The sequence below is a fragment of the Trematomus bernacchii genome, unplaced genomic scaffold, assembly GCF_902827165.1.
Source record: "Trematomus bernacchii unplaced genomic scaffold, fTreBer1.1, whole genome shotgun sequence".
Classification (NCBI taxonomy): Eukaryota; Metazoa; Chordata; class Actinopteri; order Perciformes; family Nototheniidae; genus Trematomus; species Trematomus bernacchii.
The window spans coordinates 619,075-642,875 of NW_022987641.1; the positions used below are offsets into that span (position 1 = coordinate 619,075).

General features: G+C 41.5%; 1 protein-coding gene across 9 annotated transcripts in view; it reads right to left on the minus strand.

Annotated features, from left to right (window-relative positions):
- The window catches only part of LOC117484967 (ELKS/Rab6-interacting/CAST family member 1-like), a 137,093-nt gene that overhangs the window by 69,222 nt on the left and 44,070 nt on the right, over positions 1–23,801 (minus strand). For 2 of the 9 annotated variants that reach the window (XR_004556182.1, XM_034133493.1), the window contains exons 7-16: positions 22,177–22,251; positions 21,170–21,325; positions 20,522–20,614; positions 17,882–18,049; positions 17,600–17,767; positions 11,602–11,739; positions 9,437–9,577; positions 6,469–6,621; positions 4,826–5,019; positions 270–281 (exon numbers count right to left, since the gene is read on the minus strand). Coding sequence is in view for 7 of the 9 variants with exons in the window: in XM_034133493.1 (XP_033989384.1) it covers positions 270–281; positions 4,826–5,019; positions 6,469–6,621; positions 9,437–9,577; positions 11,602–11,739; positions 17,600–17,767; positions 17,882–18,049; positions 20,522–20,614; positions 21,170–21,325; positions 22,177–22,251 (1,298 nt within the window). In the remaining 2 variants the exon portion in view is untranslated. The remainder of the gene's footprint in view (positions 1–269; positions 282–4,825; positions 5,020–6,468; positions 6,622–9,436; positions 9,578–11,601; positions 11,740–17,599; positions 17,768–17,881; positions 18,050–20,521; positions 20,615–21,169; positions 21,326–22,176; positions 22,252–23,801) is intronic. The other 7 variants (XR_004556183.1, XM_034133499.1, XM_034133495.1 and 4 more) reach the window with 6 other exon arrangements.

The window sequence follows — 23,801 nt, forward strand, 5'->3', positions numbered from 1 at the left end:
AATATAAGGTGCAGGAAAGAAACAATAATAGTTCTTCTTCAAAGAGGCAGTGATGTGTCAGAGAAAGAGAGCAGAGGGAAAGTCAAGGTGTCTCCTTCAAAGCCAGACAGACATGATGAGAATGATTAAAAACAGAGTTTATGACAGAGCGAAGTACATGAGAGGATGTCCCGATGCAAGGACAAGATAGTTTGACAATGAAGGAGAGAGCGAGAATGAGCGAGAGAGAGACAGTGATGGAGGAAGAGAAATAGGCGTGCAGTACTAACCTTGAGGCAAAACTGGGTAGAGCAGGAGACAGCGTTGCATTGTAAAGATAAAAGAAGGGGAGAGAGAGAGAGAGAGAAGGAGAGGGAAAGGTGAGAGGGAAGACAGCAGTTGAGTGCTAGGTTAGCCGGCTTGATCACTCTTCAAAGAGGAAGGAGATGAGAGACGGAGGAAGTGACATCTACAGAGACAGAATCAACCAAAGAGACACACAAACAGGGAGACATGCGTGAACAAGCAAGACAGGCAGACAGACAGTCACATAGACAGGGTAGGTGCAGCCTTTTCTTGTTTTTAGCACAGTATTGAGTGTTATGAAAGGCCTGATCACCTCACATGATCTCTAAGAACATTTAGACACACACACATACAAAACTGCAATCACAAACCATAGCATAGCGAGCAATTAGCCAATCAAAGCACAAGCTGAGAGCGTGCTCACTATGAATTATTTCTTCTGGAAGGGTTTTCACATTGCACATCATCTTTTTTTCCCCTTCCCGCAGGGGCCACTTGAAAAGTAGGCAGCTCTTAGATTTGTGGTCTTCACCGAAAAGGCATATGCATGTAATCATTTAGATATGAAATCTGAAGAAAATCCACTTCCTAAGTTGGTTGACCCCAAAAGCATTCCACACAATCACTCCTCGTGTGTTTGGTTTGCACTGGCAAAGCTCAAACTCCAGGGTGAGCTTATGCCTGGGAACGCACGCTAATGACAGCGTGCCAGAGACAAATTGTCCATTACAGAACAATATAACACGCAATAAACTTCTCTAATTTCACATTACTCAGGTTTATACTCCACGTCTCTCTAAACCTCCTTCAGTTCTCTCCCTTTTTCTTCTCCTTCCATGTCTGTCGGTTTTTATTCTCCGTTTCTCTCCCCTCAGTTGTATTCTGTTTTTCCTTTCTTCCCCTCCCTGTCTCTACCCGTTCTTTAATTACTCACCGCTTGTTATTCTCCTTCCGCTTCCACCACCTTGCTTTCCCTTTTCCTCTTTCTTTCCCTCTCTGTGTTTCTTACTGTTCCGTCTTACAATGCCCAGCTGGGATCAATAGCCCTGGGATATAGTCACTATTAGTACACTTTATATTACAGGGTCAATGACTACAGGTTGAAGAAGTAGCTAAATATATTATAATATTCTTAAACTATTTCCTAATATTTTTAATTCATAGCTATCCTGACCACCATGTTTGATATTTTAAAATAAACAAATACTAACAATTGTGAGCAGCCAGTATACAAAGCAGGTGCTTGAACATGTCTCAATTTAACCTTGCCAGAAGTTTTTTGAGGAAGGAGGAAGCACTTAAAAAAAAACAGCAAATACAAATTCACTATGTACTAATCCCCTCCCTAAAAGAGTGACTGCCCACACCTTAGAAAATATAGCCAAGGTAGACCTCCTAATGTCCGAGATCATAACCTCTAAATGTAAGATATTCGGAGGTCGGTATATGTTTAAAACTTTCCAAAATCAAATACACAATAGCCTAAGAACTTAACAGTGTTTGCCTGGTCCAAAGTAAGCTGCAATTGTAAGCATATCCGGCTAACTTAGCATCTATAATAGCATATGAGAAGAGTAATCTGAAAAGTCCGATCTAACATTTTTCTTCATTTATGTGCATATCAAGACCCCTTATACAACATTCTAGTTTTAGATTATACTTAAACTAAAAAGTAAGGTGGATACAGTGTTTTTAAGCAATTTATGGGGCTAGCATTTGCTTAAGTAGCTAGCTACAGATCATAAAAGCTACAAGCGACTGAGGTCATTTGAGCTGGTAAAATGAATAGTTGTTGTCTATATATTACAAGCTTGCTGGGTGTGGAATAAAGGCCCTATTTTTAAGAACAACTCATATATTTTGAGTGGTAAATTAAAGTGGTTTTGTTGTTGAGGATGGAAAGATTGAATGGCTTAGCATGAGGGGGACGGGGCGTAGCATGGTTCAGTCAGTTCTGCCCTTTTCATGACTGTGTTTCACCAAGTCAAAACTTAACCGCAGCCTTAACTTAGCCAGGGGTAGTTTCCCTCATTAGACATCTAATAGCTAAATAAAACCACTAAATGTTAAGATGTATAAAGTATCATACACCCTAATATAACCTCTACAAACCACTGTGTGTGTGCCAGTGTGTTAAAGGAAAGTTAGATTCCCTCATTAAAATCTACTTAATCTTAATTTTACTATTACAAGATACTGTTCTCAAACGTACCGCACTAAGCCAAGACTTAATACATTTCCTTTTTCCTAAGAGCTGCCTGCAAAGATCAGATATGAAATATCAGATGTAGAGGAGCCTTTATTTTTATTATAATCAACAGGGAGGATGAAACATCTTTCAAGTTCCTAAAAAGTCCCCCATGTTCACCCATCTGACATTTTGAATGGTTATTAAGTTGCACTTCAATGTTATCCACAAAGCTAGTGCTGCAGTGATCTGGAGGCTGCATCTGGGGCTCTAGGCAGACCAAATAACACACATGCACAGTTAAAACACCCAGGGGAGGTGAGGTGCTGCTGAATTATGAATGGTCTAGGATTTCTACTGGCCAGTTGGACTAGTGGGGAAACATTGAACTCCCTAAAATCATTAACGCACATTAGTCTTACAGTCAAACTACTGGCAGACAGAAAGAGCGAGGGTAGAGAGTATCTAAGAAAAAGATTAAAGGGAAAAAAGAGAGACGGAGCTGATGATCGTTCAAAAATCAAAGGCATCGAGAGGCCAGTTTATTTCGAAATATATATATTTTAAAACATTATTATTTAACTGTTGGCCATGGGATAAAGACACCTAACCCTGCGTAAGGGGCTGTCATTGGTTAATAAGTCACCTAATTCCGTTTTTTATAAATACTCATAAACCGACACACAGACAGATCAACAGAAAGAAACAGATGTTCGGGTAGAAAGGTAAACACAGAGGCAGGCAGGCAGGCAGGCAGACAAATATACTCAGATAAAGAAATACAGGTTAAGGTTAAGACTAGTTTACAAGGTACATACATAGGCACACATAAATAGTGAGGAACAGACAAGTTACAGTAAGTGAAAATACACAGACAGGTTAAAAAGTAGTAAAACCCTATTAGCATAAAAGAAATACATAAACTGAGTGAACTTCCCAGAGTCCTAATGAAAGAAAAAGAGTGTGTTAAACTCTGCCAGTCAGGCATCTTGGGCTGAAAGTAAAACAAAAGTGAAGTGTGAAAAACAGAGCCACTAAATGAAAGAGTTGCATCATTGACAGGAGCAGCGGCTCAGAGTGTCATGCTCTACAGCAGACTGTGCCCTCCTTTTACAAACTGTAGTGAGCAGGATGGCATAACACCTGCTGCTGATGCACAGATGTGTGAGAGAGCAACTCCTGCTATAGACTGACCTTTAGGAGGCTTTGCCAACTGTCCAAATGAGCTGTACAGAGGCTCAATCAATGCTGCAACTCTTTGATGGTGTTTATTAGTGATCATACTCAGCTCTGTCCCATGTGGAAGAGGATTGTGAAACATAAGAAATCCCTTCACACGTTTCTTTCCATTGCCAATTCATCTGCTGATTAGTTTCTAGTATTATATTGTTTTGGCTACAAAATGTCAGAAAATATACATAATAATTTCACAGAACTCAATGTAACCTGTTTGAATAGCTTGTTTTTCCCCCAAATATATTCAATACCATTGAAAACCATACAACAAGTTCATTATTTTGGTATATTTAAAATAAAAATACCTTGAATGTTAAAACTGATTTACTGTATGTGAAAGTCCCTGACATAAACGTATACGTATACATACGAGTCTCCTATATGTATATCATCTGAGTTTTTAACTAATGCTGCTGTGGTGTTAGAAGTTTCATTTCCAATGGGAAATAAGGCACAAATACATTTTTTACAGTATTTAATTCCACGTAACTTTTCCACATGGGACTGGTTGCTTTCATAGTGCTGTTATTTCCTGTCCTGTGACACGCAAAGTGAGTTTTAGTCGTGCATCTTTCTAAACGACTGACAGGGCCACCAGCCACTCACGTGCCCAGGTAGTCCCACACCAGCCCCCCCATTGGCTGCTGAGAGGCAGCAGGGGGAGGGGCCTGTTTTCCCGACTGTTGAGGGCGCCACAGATGAGAAGCAGAGGGGTTTCTGGGGGCGGGACGTCGGAGCGCACACACACACAAACAAACATAAACACACTCACGCAGATGCAGAATCACATGAATGTATACATATTTATGCATACACACGTGTGATGATGCAGAATGAGAGGAATAAGAAAAGAAGAGTGATAGCAGAGGAAATAAAGCCGAATGGAAAGAGAAATTGGGAAGAAAATAGGGAGAGGAAGGGGTGAGAAGAAGGGAAGACTAATGGATTAGATCTACAGGGAAGATTACCATTGTCTCCAACAGTCTGTAGCTTAAACTGAGTGGAAAATGGACAACAGAGTGGAAACTAATCCAGAGTTAAAGGATCTATTTCACATAACAGGAGAAAGAGGATCATGCAGAGGTTCAGTCTGTTTTGTTGTCACCGCTCTCTTACCTCTCCAGCTCGTTGATCTTTTTCTCCTTGTCGTTCTTTTCGTTCTCCATCTCCCTGAGGATCTCCAGAAGTCTCTCCACCTCGGACTGGGCCCTCGCAGCGTCCTCTTTGTGCCGGGACACTTCCTCCTCCAGGCCGGAGATACGTTCGGAGAGTTCAGAGCTGGTGTGGGAATCTGCACCTGCATTCTGAGCCTGGAACAGAGGAATACATTATTGTAAATAAACCGAGCGTTATCTTAACGAAATAGCCGTCTTTTGATAGAAGTGATCAGGTCAAACTGAAAACTAATAACCACATCTGTGCTCACACTGACAATGGTAACATGCTGATGTTTAACAGCTCTAATGTTTCCCATGTTCAGCGTCATAGATTAACATGCCAGCATTTTGTAATAAGCACTTAACACACAGAAATACAGCTGAGGCTGATGGGAATGCCATGCGTGTATTTATAAAGTAAGAAGTGAAAATAATTCAACTGAGTTGCAGTGTCTTTCTTCTTTCTGCTGCTCTACACAGAAGAAGCCAAAAAAGAAGAAAAATGAAGAAATGAAATATAACAAAGAAAAAGAAAGAACAAGTTATAACCAGCTTAGAGGTTAGAACAGCTGTGTGCGTTTCCCAGAAGCAAATGTTGCTCTTGGGACAGATTGACTTTGTGTGTGTCTGTGTGCACACGCCTAGGACCCACAATACATAAACCCTATTAGTTTTGGAAGTTTTTACAGGTCTTTATGTGGAGAAGAAATGTTTGGGTGTCTGACGATATTATAGGAAGATCTGGGTGGAGGGAAGAGGCAGAGGGAGAAAGACAAATAAGAAAGGAAAAAAGAAACACTTCAAGCATTCACAAAGTCTATCAATTCACACAGACACGTCTTCTTTCCATCCATGGTAACAGAAAGAGACTAACAAATAAACTCTGATGAGAGAAACACCAGAGATCCACAGACACCTTCATATACATTCTTTCTCTCTGTCACACACACAGATTCACACACACTGCGAGGGTGTGGTGGTGCTGCTGTCTTCTCCACTCTGTGAAAATGACTGTAAGGCTGTCAGCAAGCCATCACACACACACACCATGTTACAGGCTGCTGTGTGGGAGAGAATATGAGATATGCACACACACACACGCACACACACACACACACACACACACACACACACACACACACACACACACACACACACACACACACACACACACACACACACACACACACACACACACACACACACACACACACACACACACTCATCTCTCTTGAAGAACAGTTAAGAGAAAACAATGAGGGGAAAAAACGGGAGGTTGTTTTTTTTAAATCCTCAATGTTTTTGTGTTTCTGTGTGTATTTTTTCCCAACGGAGAAACATATAATTGACGTCTGTGATTGGTAATTGTGGTCAGTCCATCAAAAACATAATTAGATCAAAAACTGGTGTTCCATAATGTTTTGGCCACATGTTTTGGCACAGATGTAGCTTAAGACGGGTGCCAATTTATGCAACCTACGCCATGTCAATTTCATGCTTATATAAAACCATTAAATTCCCCTTTTCCACACTTTCAGCCAGATCTACAGGCACACTAGAAGAGAAATGTTCTAATAAAAGGCATTCTTGTCAGCGTCTTACTGATGAATTGACCTTCTTGAGTTGGTTCTCGAGTTTGACACACTCCTCTTTCTTCTGCTCCAGGCCGATCTCTAGAGTCTTCAGCCGGTTGTCCTTCTTCAGAGTGTTGGAGGCCAGAGAGGAAGCCTTCTCCTTCAGATCCAACACTGAAGTCTAAAAGGAACAAAGACAGCAAGGGAAAGAGTAAAAAGGAGGGAATCAACTTTGAGTTAGTGCTAAACACTAAGCAGCTCAACTGAAGCAGTACATTTAAAGAGGTGCTATCATTCTCATTCTTATTCTCATTCTCAGGTTCATATTAGTATGTAGTATGCAGAATTCAATGATTTGCCAATCCCTTTCCTATAAAGATAATAAAAGAAAAATAAATGTTTCTTCATGTAATTTTTTTATTTAAGATGGTATGTTGCCCTCACTACATTTGCTTCAGAGAAATGCACAATAAATTGTGTAACATGAACTGTACCTATACTTAGTGAGGGCAACATATGATCTTAAATAAAAAATGACATGAAGAAAAATTATATTTCCCCATTCCTAAACAATGAAATAACTAAGAAAAAGTACAGCGAACGCGCCAGCAAGGAGCGTACAGTTTGAGCAGAAGCAGAGCAAATCTAAGCGCAAGGACAGGGTTTGACTGAAAGAAATACAAAATCTGAACGTGAAATCAATAAATGATGCTCTCCAATTGAAAGAACACGCTCTTGAATAAAGATAGGGAATAACCTCCATATAGCAGACCATTTACATGCACTAAAACCAATAGAACACACTACAGGAGAGGGAAAACCTCAAAAAGCAGAATAGGGGCTCTTTAAAGTATGTAATTACTTTATCACCACACGTCATATTTTAGTAATCCCCCTTTGAAAAGTAAAAAACAATTAAGGGGTTTGTATTAAACTTGTGTGATCCCATCGGGACTTCACAGATGTAGGGATTGAGCTGGAAGAGTGAGAAAAGAGATAATACCTGTGCCATTAAATACAAAAATATAAAATAAAGATTAGCACTTGTATAGTTTGAAACTAATGCACCAGCACCTGCAATGGTTTGGCGTATTTTAAGTTAATATATCTGCATTTTTATTGTTCTGAGTTTGTATCTGTATGGTTTATTGCACTTATTGTAAGTCGCTTAAAACAAAAGCTCCAGCTCAATGAAATATACAGTAATGTAAAAGTCTTTCCTACAGCTGGGATAGACTCGGCCCCCTTTTGCTTTAAGACTTTTTCCCATGACCTGTCTCTTTTCTCAATCTTCCAGCTCAATCCCTCCAAGCGTGAAGTTTTCTCTCCCGATCTTTTCTGGTCTTGTCCTCTTTTGGTAGGGCCAGTGAAACAGAAACCGACGGGACCAGAAGGGGAGACACTCAGACGTGTAATTTTACCCTTCACTGACAATACCAACTCCAGACTCGGCTCATCATGTTGGACTGGGCTTTGGTCAGAGAAACCTTGCTGCTTACTGATTATATTTAGGCACATATATTGCTGTTGTAAGAAAAACCCAACATCTGCGTTTAGCAGTGTACAAAGGGAAGCTTTTTTTCTCTGAGAGTTTTCCCATAAATATCTCAAATTATATAAAATGACTGCAACAGGTTTTATGATCCAACAGGGTCCAAAAGACATAATGAACTTTTCACTGCAATATGTGAATGAATCTAGGGTTCATTTCCCCTTTGAAAGAAAATGAATTGAATGTTCCCTGAATAGGACGGGGGAGCCAGCAGGCAGTTAGCTTAGCATAGCACCAAGACAGGAAGCAGGGAGAAAAAAGCTCTGGAGTACAATAAGTAACACTGTATCTGGTGTGTTTAAGCCGAAAACAAACAATAAAGTAACAACATCAATATAAATGCTTTACAAAGACATGATGGCACTGGCTTTATATTTTGGGTACAAACACAACAGATAATATTTTCCTTTGACTTTAAGCAAGAAAGCTCAATTGTTTCACTTACAAAATGTAAAGTTCTTCTTTAATACTTAAATGCCTGAGTACACATATCCATTTTTGTGACGCCAAGACCTAAATGTTAGACTCGACCCCACTGTGGAAATACCATTTAATGTGCCATTTGCACTGTATGTTTGTGACTTAACAGGAAACGTGTGTGTGTTTGCAGGTGTGCTTAGAAACAGTGGGTTAGTATTTATTCTCTCTCTTGGTACAGGAAAAAGTGCTGTGTTAAACTGCAACAATAGTTATTTTTTATGCATCAGTGCAACAGCGACACATTCCACCCACTCCTAAAACAACCGCCCCCTGTCATGTTTTATCTGGAGCAACCCAACGAGCTCCCCTAGCAATTGGACTGGAAAGATGATAACTTTAAGGCTCCTTCCTGCTGACATCTGTAACCTTTCCCAAGTCCAGCCATGATAAGACTGTCACATCCACTCATGCAGCTGCGGCTTCCTTGTAACAGCATTTTAAGTATTTATTATATCATGTTGTTCAGATTCATAATGTTTTAATCAGCTACATTTGGTTGTTGTTTGGCTTCCGGCCCTGTTCTCTTTCATTATTTGGTTTTAAGAATATTATGGACACTATAATAATAATAAAAGAGTGACCTTTTAACATTAGGGTAACACCTGCCGTCAGAGGGAAATCTGTTGAATTGCTTTATATTCCCTAAGGGCGTTAACTGAAACTTTCCTACCTTTCTGTGCAGGGTGACTAAAGCAAACAGGGTGCTTGAAAATGCAATGTCATCCTCTGTGACAGCTTGCATGAATTACAAAGGTTTCAGAGAATTCAGCTCAAGTCACTTTGGTTGTGAAGCACGTCGCTGTGGAAATATGACTGTTTTATCGCTGTTGTCCTTCAGCACAAGGACCTTGGGAGGATCTGAGGGCTGTTATGCAGTGATATATCAATCATGGCTCCCTGACAGCGACGCAGAGAGTGTGTTTTTCTGACTTATAGCACAGATATGCATGAGTGTGTGTTCTACCTCGCGGTCAGCCAGGTCAGCCTGCAGATGGGAGACTTTCTCCCTCAGCTCCTTCAGCTCCTTCTTGCTCGACTCAGCCTCGTCTCCTTTTTCTTTTTCCTCCTTCTCTCGTTGGTCCTTCAACCGCTCGATGATTCGCTCCTGGACATCAAGAAAAGAGGGAGAGGGATGGGAGTCATAAAAGGAAAGAGAACAGGAAAAGTCAACAGTGATAGAAGAGGAGAAAGAGAGGTAGTCAAGGCTCCAACAGTTATTCACTCACTATCCAGTTTCTTTACTAATAACAGTCGCATTAAACTTTATGTACTTGGCAGCTCCGACAGGATCTAACAGCCAACAGTGATTCTAGACACGTAATACGTTCTGGCGCGAGACGTAACATTCACAACTACTAAAGCACTATTCACCAGCGACAGAACTACACAGCGGACAGTTTGAGCACAAGTATAAAAGTTCACACACACAAAAGCAGTGAAAAGGCCCCAAGAGTGTGACCTGGTTCTGCTGAGCGTGTGTTACCGTACTGTAGTTCTATCTTTGTGAGGACCGATGAATGTTTGGATGGTCCTTACTTTAAAAAAAAGCTGTTATTTTCAGATTAAGTTTAAGACTAATAATTACAATTACTGATTGTTTCCCTAATTAATGGACTAATTATTTGGGTTTTATTCCATCAAATTTCCCAGAGCCTGATGACTCAAGCCAGGTTCCAATAGGTGATAAGATGAAAAAGTTAGGGTCTTGTATATAGAATACAAGGGTACAGCAAGAAACAAATCATGACAGTTAAAGTGAATTATATATTTTCTGCTGAGAATAATAATAAAGTGTGTGTGACAGAGAAAGGAGTGATATAATGATGAAAGCAGGAGATGGATGAAAGGACGGAAAATTGAAAAAAAAAAAAGGAAGGATATCCAAAGGCACCAAAAAGGCAGTGAAAGAATGTAAAGTGTTGTCGGTCACCTCCGCCTGCCAACACTCACACGTCCATCCGACACGCTCGATATTAGTCACTGGACAATTAATAAGCCTGTTTCCTGTGTGTGCGTGTGTGAGTGTGTGCGTGCGAAGGACACGGTAACATAATCGTGCATTACAGTACAATAATATATTTCCTTCAATCACTTTAAAGTGGTCTGCTGGTGTAAGTGTCACTGCTTGGTTTCCCAGAATCAGGGTTGAGTCCTGAGTGCACAATAACAGATCATCAAACACGAGGTATAGCGTTCGGTTCCCACGCTCAGGTCGTTTAGGAATGTTTAAAGAGGACACATTCTGCTGATTTTCAGGTTCATATTAGTATTTAGTGTCTTTACTGTGACATGTTTCCATGCTTAATGTTCCAAAAGTGCTTTATTGACAACCGCTCAGAGATGTCCCCCCCTTAGCCTACCACATACAATGTGTTGAAGCGCTAGCCAATAGAAGCGCAAGTGTAACAGAGTGATGTCACTATGTGCTGGAAGTAAACAAAGGAGTCTAATGGAAGCGTTTCAGGCTGAGGGGGGAGTGTGTGGGAGAGAAACTCCCTGTGGAGTTAAACTCGGGATTTTAGCCTTTGCAGACCATTGACATGCACAAAAACCTGTAGAACATTGTGGTTGTTGGTTCAATCCCCCCCCACTCGGAGTCATGTGACCGCATGTTGGATGTTTTTTTTAAAGCAGGCTGTAAATGATTTAATAATGGACCAATGTGATTATTGGGTTATTTCCATTTATAAAGCAATATGGTCATAGTGTGGGTGGTCGGCTGTTTGGCTCATAGCGTTTTCATTAATGTAACCTTGCTCTTGGGTTGACTTGAGGTTGACCAGCAGTGAGTGTGTGTGTGTGTGTGTGTGTGTGTGTGTGTGTGTGTGTGTGTGTGTGTGTGTGTGTGTGTGTGTGTGGTGTGTGTGTGTGTGTGTGTGGTGTGTGTGTGTCTGTGTGTGTGTGTGTGTGGTGTGTGTGTGTGTGTGTGTGTGTGTGTGTGTGTGTGTGTGTGTGTGTGTGTGTGTGTGTGTGTGTGGTGTGTGTGTGTGTGTGTGTCTGTGTGTGTGTGTGTGTGTGTGTGTGTGTGTGTGTGTGTGTGTGTGTGTGTGTGTTGTGTGTGTGTGTGTGTGTGTGTGTGTGTGTGTGTGTGGTGTGTGTGTGTGTGTGTGTGTGTGTGTGTGTGTGTACCTTGTCAGCCAGAGCCTCCTCCAGTGTTCCCAGAGCAGTGTCGGTGTTGGAAGTGTCTGTCTGCAGAGACTTGACTCGGTCCTTCAGGCCGCTCAGCTGCTTCTCTTTGTCCCTCAGCTGATCCTGGAGGTTCTCTATCTGCAGAGAGACATACACAGGGTTCTGGTTGATGCACTGTTCACTTATTTAGAAAATAATTAGATTTTGTAAGTTTATCTGCTCTCAAACTCGGCCAACATAAAGCACTGAAGAAACAGCTGGTAACTAGAGCCCGGACAATAATGAATTTTTAAATGCTTAAATTGAATTGGCTCTCCTAAGATGTTAAGAAACACAAGCTCGTCTGTATGGGTGAGTGGGGGAGCAATGTTATGTGATGACAACCATTTCATCAACTGTTTGTTCTTCAATGTTATTTATTTATTATTGAGTATATATATATGTTTTACTTTGTAACATGTTGAAATCTTAAATGTCAAATATTCAAACCCCTACTCACTCAAAAATAGAATTATACAAAAGATATATATATATATAATTAAATTAGCCTAAATAAGAACTATAACCAACAACTCATATATGTGAAAGACTCAAATATTTTAATATTGCAGCCTAGAATTAATACAATAATTATAAACTACAAAAATGATTTCATACTGTATTCAGATACACATTCATCTATACTTAACAACAATTGTCTTATAATATTTGCCTGGCTAATGTGTCAGACTTTAACAGCAACAAATAAAGATAATATTAGGCATCATCACCACTCATTACACTGAATACAACCAATCCGACAATCAGATAAAATAATATTATTCAGATTTAAACTTCATTATAGTGAAAGTGCTGTGCTGTCAGATAGAAACCTCTAACTCTTTCTCTAAATCAGTGTTTCTCAAAGTGGGGGGCGCAGAGGCATGACAGGGAGACCTGGAGGAAAAATGGTTTACATTTCTTTTTTTTAAAATCATAATTTGAAAAATTATTGATTCGAAAATAATATGATACAGTACAGTACAAGTACGTCTGGGTCTCTGTGTTTCATTCAAGCTCGGCTCTGTGTGTGTGTGGAACGAGCCATTTTGTGTGCGTGCACGAGAGAGAGAGAGAGAGAGAGAGAGGGAGAGAGAGAGAGAGAGAGAGAGAGAGAGAGAGAGAGAGAGAGAGAGAGAGAGAGAGAGAGAGAGAGAGAGAGAGCGCACCGGCACCGGAGATCGTTGTTGTTAGCTTCTGGTAGCTAGTGAGCTAGTGGCCAGGTCTCAAACGTTTTGGTCACGATTAATGTAAACAATTATTTCCGAGGCACATGTTTATATGATCATTATAGTTATAAAAAAATAAGAGAATAAATGAAAAACAGGTATGAAATACTATATGACAGTAAAACAAGAATAAAGTTTAAAAAGGGGAGTGATTTGTAAAATATCCATAAAGAAAAAGTAAATCTGTTTACAGTTCTGTTTCATATGGGTGTTGAGAGAGGTATCCATAGATCTCTTCATGTTGCTCTCAAAGTGCACCAGATTGATGCTTTTAACTTCAATATTTAAAAGAAATTCTTCCCGGGGGAGCTTGCCCCCGGACCCCCCTATGTGAGGTCCACTCCCCACTTATAAAAATAGCACTTTACCCCTGCTTACACCTATATGCCGTGAGCTGATTATCGAGCCTTCATTGTAACAGTCGCGGGTGCATTGTGTATTTGCGCGGGGAGTGTTGCAGTAGAAAATTCCACTGTAGCGCCCGGTACATTAATGGGAAACCCTAAATGTTTGAACACCCTCTATGAAACGTCAAGCTACCCCACAGCACCCCCAAAATACATCTCTGGCACCGCCACTGAGCCTGCCACCCCGTAGAAACCCTGAAGAAATGTGCAGTGCCAAACAGGCTCATTGCAGCTAATGCTGTGATAAGACACACTTTGTGGTGGCAAAGTATTATAACTTATTGTTCTAGCAAAGGGATTTGGGGCACAATTGTATTATGTATTTATTTTTTTGACCACACAGACTTATGGAGCATTGTTTTATTATCACTGTTCTAGCAAAGGAATGCTCACATTCATATTGATGTATTTTAATAAATGTTAACTTGGCCCATTACGTGACTATTTGTGTTGGGGGGGGGCCCGACTTTTTTTTTTCTCCAAAGGGGGGGCCTGACAGAAAAAGTTTGAGAACCACTGCTCTAAATACACACTGAACCCCCATCTCTTTCTCTTTCTCCCTGCCGCCTCCTCTTTGCTCTCACAGTGATTTGGTAGCTGATTAATTTTCTGTTAAAACACAAAATCAGCAGAAAAAACAAAAGGACTCACTCTTTTCTCCCTGAGCCCACAATGAGAGAGTGTGTGTGCGCATGTATGTGTGTAAGATCACAGACAAAGATAAGGAGCTGTGTCAACTTTGCGGTATTCATCAAAAAATGGAATTGAACGAGAGACTGAGCAGCACAGAAATAACATATTGAGGAGAAATCAGAGGGCTAATGTAATGCGTAAAAAAAAAAAAACTCTCCCTCTCTTCCTGTCTCTCTTTCTTTCGCTTCGCCTGAGAGAAAGGAAATCAAGCGATTGACAACCCGTCACAAAAAAATAGAAAGTCAGATTGGTATGCAACCTTTGACTCCGCCGCAGGTGAGCCGCACACATTTACAGTGCTATAGAGATTTCTGTGTGTGTGTTCATACAGTAAAAGACTTCCAGCACCTCATTAATCAACCGTTCAGCTGACAGCTTGACTGACACCTCATCCTCTCTCACACACACACTTGACATTGAGCGGCAGAGAGACTCTTTGATCCGTCTGCACTTCCTGAAACTGACAACTGCTGGATGCCTGACACACACGGTTATATACAGTATTTGCAAACCCACACACTCTATTTTAGTCACCAAAAGACGTCTGTAATAATGACTGTAATATGTTAACAAAACAGTAACTGGCTTCTCTGCATCTATGTCATGAAGTTCCTTACAGAAAAAGACATGAAATGACAAAGAGGAGAGGATGATGGGAGATCAGAGGAAGGAATAATAATATGCCCTCATGGTAATTTCCATTCATGACTAACATACAACAAGAGTAAAGGAGAGACAAATGTGGAGTAGAAGTAAGAATGGTATTTTTTGTTTTTCCACATGCTATTTAAATAAAGAAGAATTTCTGAAAGCACAGATTAGATGTGGGAGGAGTCAGCAGCGGCTCCCTCTCAGACACCGGACTGTATTCTATTTGAAGACGGCAGAGGTCATCATTTATTGAACAGGAGGAACTCATTAGTATGCATCTGATTTCAAACACACTCTGTGTAAGTCTCTCCTCCCCCCCCCCCCCTGTCCTGCTTTATGTCTGTCTGCTTGATTGCCTCTATCAATTATCAGCTCACACTCTACCTTTTTCCTACAAGTGACAACTCCAGGGACGCGGGGGAAAGAAAGGGTAGAGGATGGATTTTATTTTTCTCTTTTATTGGAGAATTTCACTTTTAATTGGATAGTATTTATGGGATTTGTAGTTAGTTTGTTAGCTGTTCGCGAGAAAACACATGTCTGATCCCTTTTTTACTGGAAAAACAGTGTTTGTTATTGTGTTTATGTTACAGACCGCAAAGACAGTATCATCATATATAAAGTGAAACACATAAAGACACATAAAAAGCATCTAAAAATGCAGAACTATGCTGCTGGTATATCTTCATGCCTGTCTGTGTGTTTACCCGTCTGTCTGTCTGTCTGTCTGCTCAGCTGTCTGTCTGTCTGTCTGTCTGTCTGTCTGTCTGCTCAGCTGTCTGTCTGTCTGTCTGTCTGTCTGCTCAGCTGTCTGTCTGCTCAGCTGTCTGTCTGCCTCAGCTGTCTGTCTGTCTGTCTGTCTGTATGTCTGTCTGCTCAGCTGTCTGTCTGTCTGTCTGTCTGTCTGTCTGCTCAGCTGTCTGTCTGCCTCAGCTGTCTGTCTGCCTCAGCTGTCTGTCTGCCTCAGCTGTCTGTCTGTCTGTCTGCTCAGCTGTCTGTCTGTCTGTCTGTCTGTCTGTATGTCTGTCTGTCTGTCTGCTCAGCTGTCTGTCTGTCTGTCTGTCTGTCTGTCTGTCTGCTCAGCTGTCTGTCTGCCTCAGCTGTCTGTCTGTCTGTCTGTCTGTCTGTATGTCTGTCTGTCTGTCTGTCTGTCTGTCTGTCTGTCTGTCTGTCTGTCTGTCTGTCTGTCTGTCTGTCTGTCTGTCTGTCTGTCTGTCTGTCTGTCTGTCTGTCTGTCTGTCTGTCTGCTCAGATGTCTGTCTGCCTCAGCTGTCTGTCTGCCTCAGCTCCCAAACCAAACCCTGTCTTACAGCCCCCTCTAGTGGTTGTTGTATCATATGAAAGCATCATATTCCTGTGCAAGTACATTTTAATAAAAGAGTAAATAGCTTGCAACTTCAGTTATATTATTTATTATTTATGCAAAACAGCTTCAGGCAATCCTTGTAAAAAATATATAGAAAAGCTTCTTGAGCCTCTTTCTATTGACTTTTGACACGTTTTTGTTAAATTAAACTTGTTTTGCTGTCCTCAAAATCTCAATAATGTTTCCATGAGATATGAATTACAGAGAGTTGAGTTTAATATTTAATTGGCAGGGACACTGGTTAGCTTCAAATAAAGCCGTGGGTTAGTTAGCAGGATTGCAACCATGGCTTGACAGAAAACCAAAACAGAGCCTCCTATGGACACTCAGGCCCTTTCTCATTTCATCAATTCCCCCTCCTCGACTCCTTGGTCCTCCGGTAGTGACCCGGAAATGAATTTTAGCGCGCCATGTTGAAGGACATCTCATTTCTCTAAATGCACTTCGAGGACCGAGCATCGAGCGTCGAGGAGGCTCTCTGGAAGAGCTATAACCGAGGATACACTGATGGGTCCTCCACGGTCCTCCACGGCTCCTTCGTGGATGCATTTCCGGCAACAGTGATGTTTCAAAGAGTCGTGACGCACGGCCGGACTGATCTCAGCCAATGACAGCTCTGCATGCATCCCCTGGATATTATTTTATTAACTGCTTTCATCGCGACGCGATGTTTACAGTGAGAACAGCTGTGAGGTCCGTGCAGAAAGCAGAGCAGTGTGTATAATATATATCACTCAGTATAACAGGCCTACTCTCTTTATTTGCTTTAGTTTAGTAGATATCTACAAACAAAGTCGATATTTTTCTAAAACCATTTAGTGCTTCACATAATAAAATACACAACGGCTGTAGCCTGATTATGCTTTAGGAGCTGTAGGTGCGTGTGTGTAGTGTAGGTGTGTGTGGTACAGTGTGTGCGTAGATGCAGCGGACAGACAGGTCTCAGTTGGTTTGGTGTCCTCTGCTTACTTTTAATACTTGTAGATAAAACGTTTGGCCCGTCATTTATTTCCCTCATTGTAGCGACCAGAGAGGGGAGAGGGGGGGGGGGGGGATATATCCAGTCTCTGATAGTGTTACGTTATTATGAGAGTGCTCTGTTTGATTCTGAAATTGTATATATTTATATAAATATATACATATGTGCATGTGTGTGTGTGTGTGTCAGCATCTGTAGCCTGTTATTGTCTCATTATACCGCACTGTGAATGAATTAAAAGTAAATATATAAGTCGTCATGAACACACATCTGTCCATCAGACAGAGGGCTGCTGTGCCTCCTGTCATCATTAATGGACGTCTCTTTAAAATGACCTCTCAGAGGAGAGGAGTTCTCATTTCTCTAACCGCCTGCTGCTTCCCCTCCTCTCTCCTCGGCTCCCCTCCTCGGCTCCTCCGATCGCATCTCCTGTGGGCGGGACTAAGTCTCGAGGATAGGAGTCGAGGAGGGGAATCGAGGAGGGGAATTAGTGAAATGAGAAAGGGCCTAAATGTCTCCAACAGGAGATCACAATGACATCACAGTAGTACTCACAGTGTTTAATGGCGATCTGCGATACATGCAGTGCAACAACACAGCAATGACAACGAGTGTGTGTGCATTGTTTTTTTACCTTCTTCTGCAGCACGTTGACTTTGCGCTCCTTGACGTCCAGCATGTCTTTGAGGTCGCTGATCTCTCCCTGATGAGTGCTCTTCTCCTCCGTCATCTCTGATATCTGCGTACTCTTTTTGGAGAGGAGAGATTCCTTCTCCTCCAGACGGAGACGCAGTGCATCCACCTGTGATCAAACATAACATTAAAATCAACGTCACGATTATTTACAGACTAGAGATCGATTTTCTTATGATGAGTAATAGTAACACTACTTCTTCCAGTAGTAGAGTAACTGTACCTCAGTCTGCAGTATGGCAGCTCTCTGCTCCTTGGCAGTGAGCGACTCCTTCAGTACGTCCACGTGTTGTTTGCTGTCAGAGAACTGATTGTTAAGAGTTTCAAGTTTGGTCCTGAAAGCCAACAGCTCACTGTCCCTACGACCCAGATCCTGCTTCGCCTGCTCCATCTGAGTAACACACACACACACACACACACACACACACACACACACACACACACACACACACATATATATATATATATATATAAAGAGAGGGGGGGATAGAAGAGAGAAGAAAGCAACAGTTAGAGTGTGTTCAAAAGGGGTTAAATGCCTACTTTATTTTAATTATTTTACTCAGTGAGCACATTTTTAAGTTGTGCGTTACATTTTTTGCCATTTCTCATAACTCTATTGCAGATGACTAATAGAACATTATTAGTTTTACAAACTGACCACCAAAGTCACTGAGCAGTGCCACTGGAGGACATACTGATAGTTCAAAGAGAGGAGCTATAACAAGATTTCCTCAGCCCTATTAAAATTAATAATATGTGTATTGTGAGAGGCTGTGAGTTTGATCAATTATAATGAAGACACATTTAGGACTTTTTTGTGAAGGAATATCTATCCTTGTTCATCATTTCTCACCTGGAAAGCAAACCGTTTTAGACACATCAAAGCAAGAAGTATTGCAGTATTACACAACTATTAAAACATATGATGTGCATACTAACCACCTATATTTGTTAGAGATTCATGGTCCATTCTTTCAGTTAACCCAAAATATTAAACCACAAGGGAAAACAACAAGAAAACATTTTTCAGATTGTTGTTGAAAAATGATTTTAAAATGATCATGGTTTGATATTTTATTAGGATCTGTAACAAACAATGTTTATTTAAATAGATCTGGGGCCTCATTTATAAAGCCTTGCGTAGGATTCACGTGGGAAGGTTGCTTACGTAGGACAAAGCAAATAAATACGCACAGACATTTTCCGATTTATAAAACGGTTTCCCTTTATAAATCGCAATCAACTCGAAATGCGGCGCAGCTTTGGCGGGCTTCACGTAACGCCCATATTTGCCTATAAATAGTCAAAGAAACGCCCCGTATTAATATTCATTTTGACTGACTGCATGAAGAAGATCGCAGGAAATGACGACAGAACAGCTAAAAAAAACATTTCACACCGTGTCAGATTGAAGGTCGGATCGTCACCTAAATAAATAAATAAGTGGTCCGAAAAAAGTTAATGACAAAATACACATATCCTTCCTCAGGCAGTGTGTCAGTGTGTTTGTGCCGGGGACAGGAGACCCCCCCATGATGAGAAACTGTAAGAAAGTATCGGGGGGATCCCTGTGGAGTCAATTCATGTTTATTTTTTTATTTGGTGGTTTGTGTTCCAGTTGTCGATCAGCTGTGCGCAGCGTTTCCACTGCAGCCTGTGCATCTCCAAATATATGGTGTTCTTAGTTTCCATACCTCCTGTGTTTTATGAGCGACTTATCAAGTCTTAGCAAACGGCATAAAACATGATTAAACATGATAGTATATAAAACCATGCTCGTATCTACAACCTATAGAAATGCAAAACGGCCTCAGTTTAGACGTAATTCTGTCCTCCTGCTTACCGCATCATTTATGATGAGAATACATGTCATAACATTAACACAACATATTCGAGGTGGTTTTCAATAACATATCAGTATATATTTATTTCTCCAAGTTATGTTTTTGTGTGCACTGAGGAGTCTCAAACAGGCGTTTGTTTAATCATTTTAAGATTGGCTTCAATCAATTTTTGCGAATTAATTCTTCATATATGATACATGAGAGGTAACATTTTATTTATGGTATTATTTCCACATATTTCTCTCCATTCTTCCTTCTGCCAACGGTCTCGCAGTTTCTCGTCTCTCCCGTTGTTGTGCTTAGTGCGTACGCATGGGTCAGAGTTTGCGTGGAGGACCGCACATTTTCCCCTCAAGTTTGTTTTTTATAAATCGCAAAGTAGAAACTGGCGTACGCCATCTTTTGAGCGTACGCACCGTTTATAAATGAGGCCCCTGAAGATTAGGTTTGTAGGCTTTGACTTCTCTGCAGCACAATACTAAAATCAGAAATATATGTTCAGTTATTTTTGCCTTTACCATGTATTGCGCTCACTGGAAAGTTTTATATTGCCCTAGTCCATATGACAATTTTAGTAACATTTCTAATGAATGTGTAGTCACAGTTAATGCTGATAAATTAGGTGACTGGGAGTGATTTGTTGTGGTAAATTTAACACAAAAAGAATGGACCCAAACCACACATGAAGAACATTAGTCACATCAAATCCTTAGCAAACTATTTCAAGACACTAGTTGAGAGGAACCTCATGCGAGAAGAAAACAAGCGGGTTAAAGATAGTGAGCATTCTGTAACACAGCAGAGTATTTAGAAAGTGCTTGAAACAACTAGTGCTGGGGCCATTGTTCCTAGACAGAATGGGAAGTGAACACATCTGTTGGTTTGAACACATCAGTATAGTTATGCAGTCGCACTATTAGGATATCTATTCAAGCAGCAGCCGTTACTCAGTCTCCCTGAGAGACAGAAGAGGGACAGGTCAGAAGAGCACACAGACACACAGGCGTATCTCTTACTGCAGGCACCTCCCGCTGGAGCTCATTGGCTCGTTGCCTTAGCTCCTCCTTCTCTGATTGGCTGAGAGTTAGCTCTTCCTTCAGCTGCTCAACCTGGCAGGAGAGGAGGGCGTCACCACCACCAAAACACATCAGCCCAACATTACCAAAACACATCAGCCCAACATTACCAAAACACCACAAACTGCACATCCAAACACCTCACATGCTGGAATGATACACAGAACCCACTCTTTTAATAGCATATATGATACATTCACACATTACAAGCTGGTAATTGGGTTGCGCCTGTAAAAAAGGTATTTAGGAAAACAGAAAATACTGTGAGAACATTTTGTTGGTATGTTTTGGGTTACCAGGGCCAACGGTTCTCAGGTTTTCTCGCGTAAATAACCATTAAAAGTTTAATTGAAGATATAGAAAAGACCAAAAAAAGTCTGTTCCTGAGACTAAAGTTATAGAGAAGTCAAATTATTTCCCAGCAAGCAAAATCCTGCAATTGTTTTGAAACACAAAAAGAGACATGATAAGACGAGCGGAAGTGTGCTTTTGTGTGTGTGTGTGTGTGTGTGTGTGTGTGTGTGTGTGTGTGTGTGTGTGTGTGTGTGTGTGTGTGTGTGTGTGTGTGTGTGTGTGTGAATGTGTCACCTTGTTCTTCATGAACTTGGAGTGGGATCTGTAGACCTCCATCTGTTTGATCTCCTCCTCCCTCTCCTCGCTGCTCAGAGCTCCGTTGGACTTGAGCATGTTCACCTCCTCCTCCAGCTCCCTCAGGCCACGCTCCATCGAGCTGATCTTTGCATCCTGGCAGGACATCAACGGGGCATGGTTAGGTAAGAGACCAGGTCTAATCAACTACACTTACAGTAGGTCATACTGTAGATACTGCCAATGAAATACTTTCCTTTGGTTTTCTGGCACATTTAGAAATAAACATATGAAGGTCAGCTAGACTTAAAATAAGGAACGGAACACGATGTTTAAGGCAGGAGAGTCTAATACTGAGTTACATACTGAATTTAAAGCCTCAATCATCAATCTTTTGGGATCCAGTTTAAAAATAGCCAATATAAAGAAGCCTACAATGAACATGTTTTATCATGTACTCTTCAATCCTTTACGTGTACCCCTTCATTTGTGCTGATAAAACAGTACATTTTGCAGGTGTAAACATCTGCGCCACCACCAGAGGGAGCAATTAGAAGAATATTGGGAGTTTCAAATTGTTTTGGTAGAGTACAGTAGCTAATAAACTACATTTATAACGTGCAGATTAATGTACTCTACGGTTTAATGCTATGTATTTTGAATCATAGTATTAAAATACAACATTATAATTATTCTGATTGATTAGAGAAATATATAGCGTATTACAAAGAGGATATTTGAGGAGGATATCAAGGTTTGGGAGTTAAAAAAAAGCAGATCAAAAAAAGCATCTTTTGAAGAAGCTTTCGTCACAAATATTGCAAGCATCCAGTACAATATGTGCAGCCGCCACTATACAGTATGTACAGTGTATTACAGCATTAATGGGTTTTTCAGAGACAAAAAGTATTTTATTAGTTTCTTTATTTCTGATCCTATAACTCAAATACTATGGAATAAAGTGATGCAGACAAAAATGTACATGCAGCAATCAACGACACATTTACCTTCATTTCAATGACCGTCTGCAGGGCCTTGGTCTTGGTTGACTCTGGAGCTGCTTCGTATCTGCGGTGCAGCTCCTGAGGGACACACAAACCTCGCTGGTCAGCAGGCGGGAGGGAGGGGGACACAGGGGGCCGGAGGGAGGGAGACACAGGGGGCCGGAGGGAGGGAGATACAGGGGGCCGGAGGGAGGGAGGAGACGGTCGTGGGGGGGGACAGAAGGCAACAGCAACTGATGGAGGGTGGCGGAGGGAGGGCTGAATGGCCGGAGGAGGCCATGGAGCGGGGAAGGAGGGCGAGTGCTGCAGGGCAGGATGGACGGGGGAGGCGATAAGGAAAGAGGGGTGGTGGGGGGGACAGGAGGACGGGAACACCACAGGGTGGACAGAGCGGCGGAGGCAACGAGGGGAAGGAGCGGGGAAGGAGTCAGAGGAACACAGTTGGTGATAGCGTTTGGGGGAGAAAGGAGGAGAGGGGTAAAAGGTGGGAGACACGTGGTAAGGAGGGGGAATAGGGAGGGAGGGAGTAACTGGAAACGAGGGGGAGATGGGGATGCAGGGGGAGGCAGGAATGAGGTGTCTCCTTCTCGCAGGGGCTTTCAGCATCCTCGGGTCGATCCGTCCATCCCACATCCTTCAGACTGTGAGGAGCTAACTGTGCTCACACTGTATAAGACTCTGAAGGATCCACTCTGACAGTCTGAAATGATGCTAATTCAATTAATAAGCTCCCAGCTTTGAAGTCTTCAAGTTCAAAGAAATCTGGGATGGCCTAGAATCTAAAAGAAGTCTAAATTAAACACAAACAAATCAATTGAAATGATGAAATCCAGTCTTGTGGCTTCAAAGGCTTGAAAATCAAACATCAGGGTGCTAGTTTCAAGCTCCTAAAGCAGCCTACAATGACACCCACTGACAACAAAAGAGGAATTTGGTAGAACTAAACTAAATTTCGATTCACAAAACTCGCAAAATTCTTAAAGAATCTAATTTGCAATGAGATCCTATCCGTCTGGCTGTGGTTAGCATCACAACTCAAATGAAGTGAGAGCAAAGGGGGATAGACATGGGGGGCGGGGGATTGGGGTAAAGATGTAAAGACACAAAAAGATAAGAAAGGACAGGGGGAGAGAGTAGGAGAGAGAGAGGGAGTGAAAGCAGAGGGGAGGACGCAGCAGCGTATGCATCACTGCCTCTCTTTGGAGGAAACACTCAGAGGCCGACACACACAGCTAATGCACGGCCAGGAGCACACACACACACCGATATGAAAGGGGGAGTAGGGTGGCTTCAGGCTAGTATACTGAATGCTCAGAGCACACACACACATTCTCACACACACACACTTAGGTATTCCCTCATTTGGTTACCATGTCGGGGAGTTTTTTTTTAAGGACCTATGCTGTATGAAAGAGTAGAAACGCTGTTGAGATTAGAGCTATGTGCAAAAGGAGATGTAATTGTGAAATGTTATAACAATGAATTACTTAATGTGAATCACATGATTCTCATAGAGAAGTCTGACATGTTTCTGCTGCAGCTCAGCTCCATCTCACGAGGGGACCAGTATTTTCTGAAAATAGCTGCAGGGAGTTACCAGGATTTGTCTGTTAATTAAAGAAATAGCA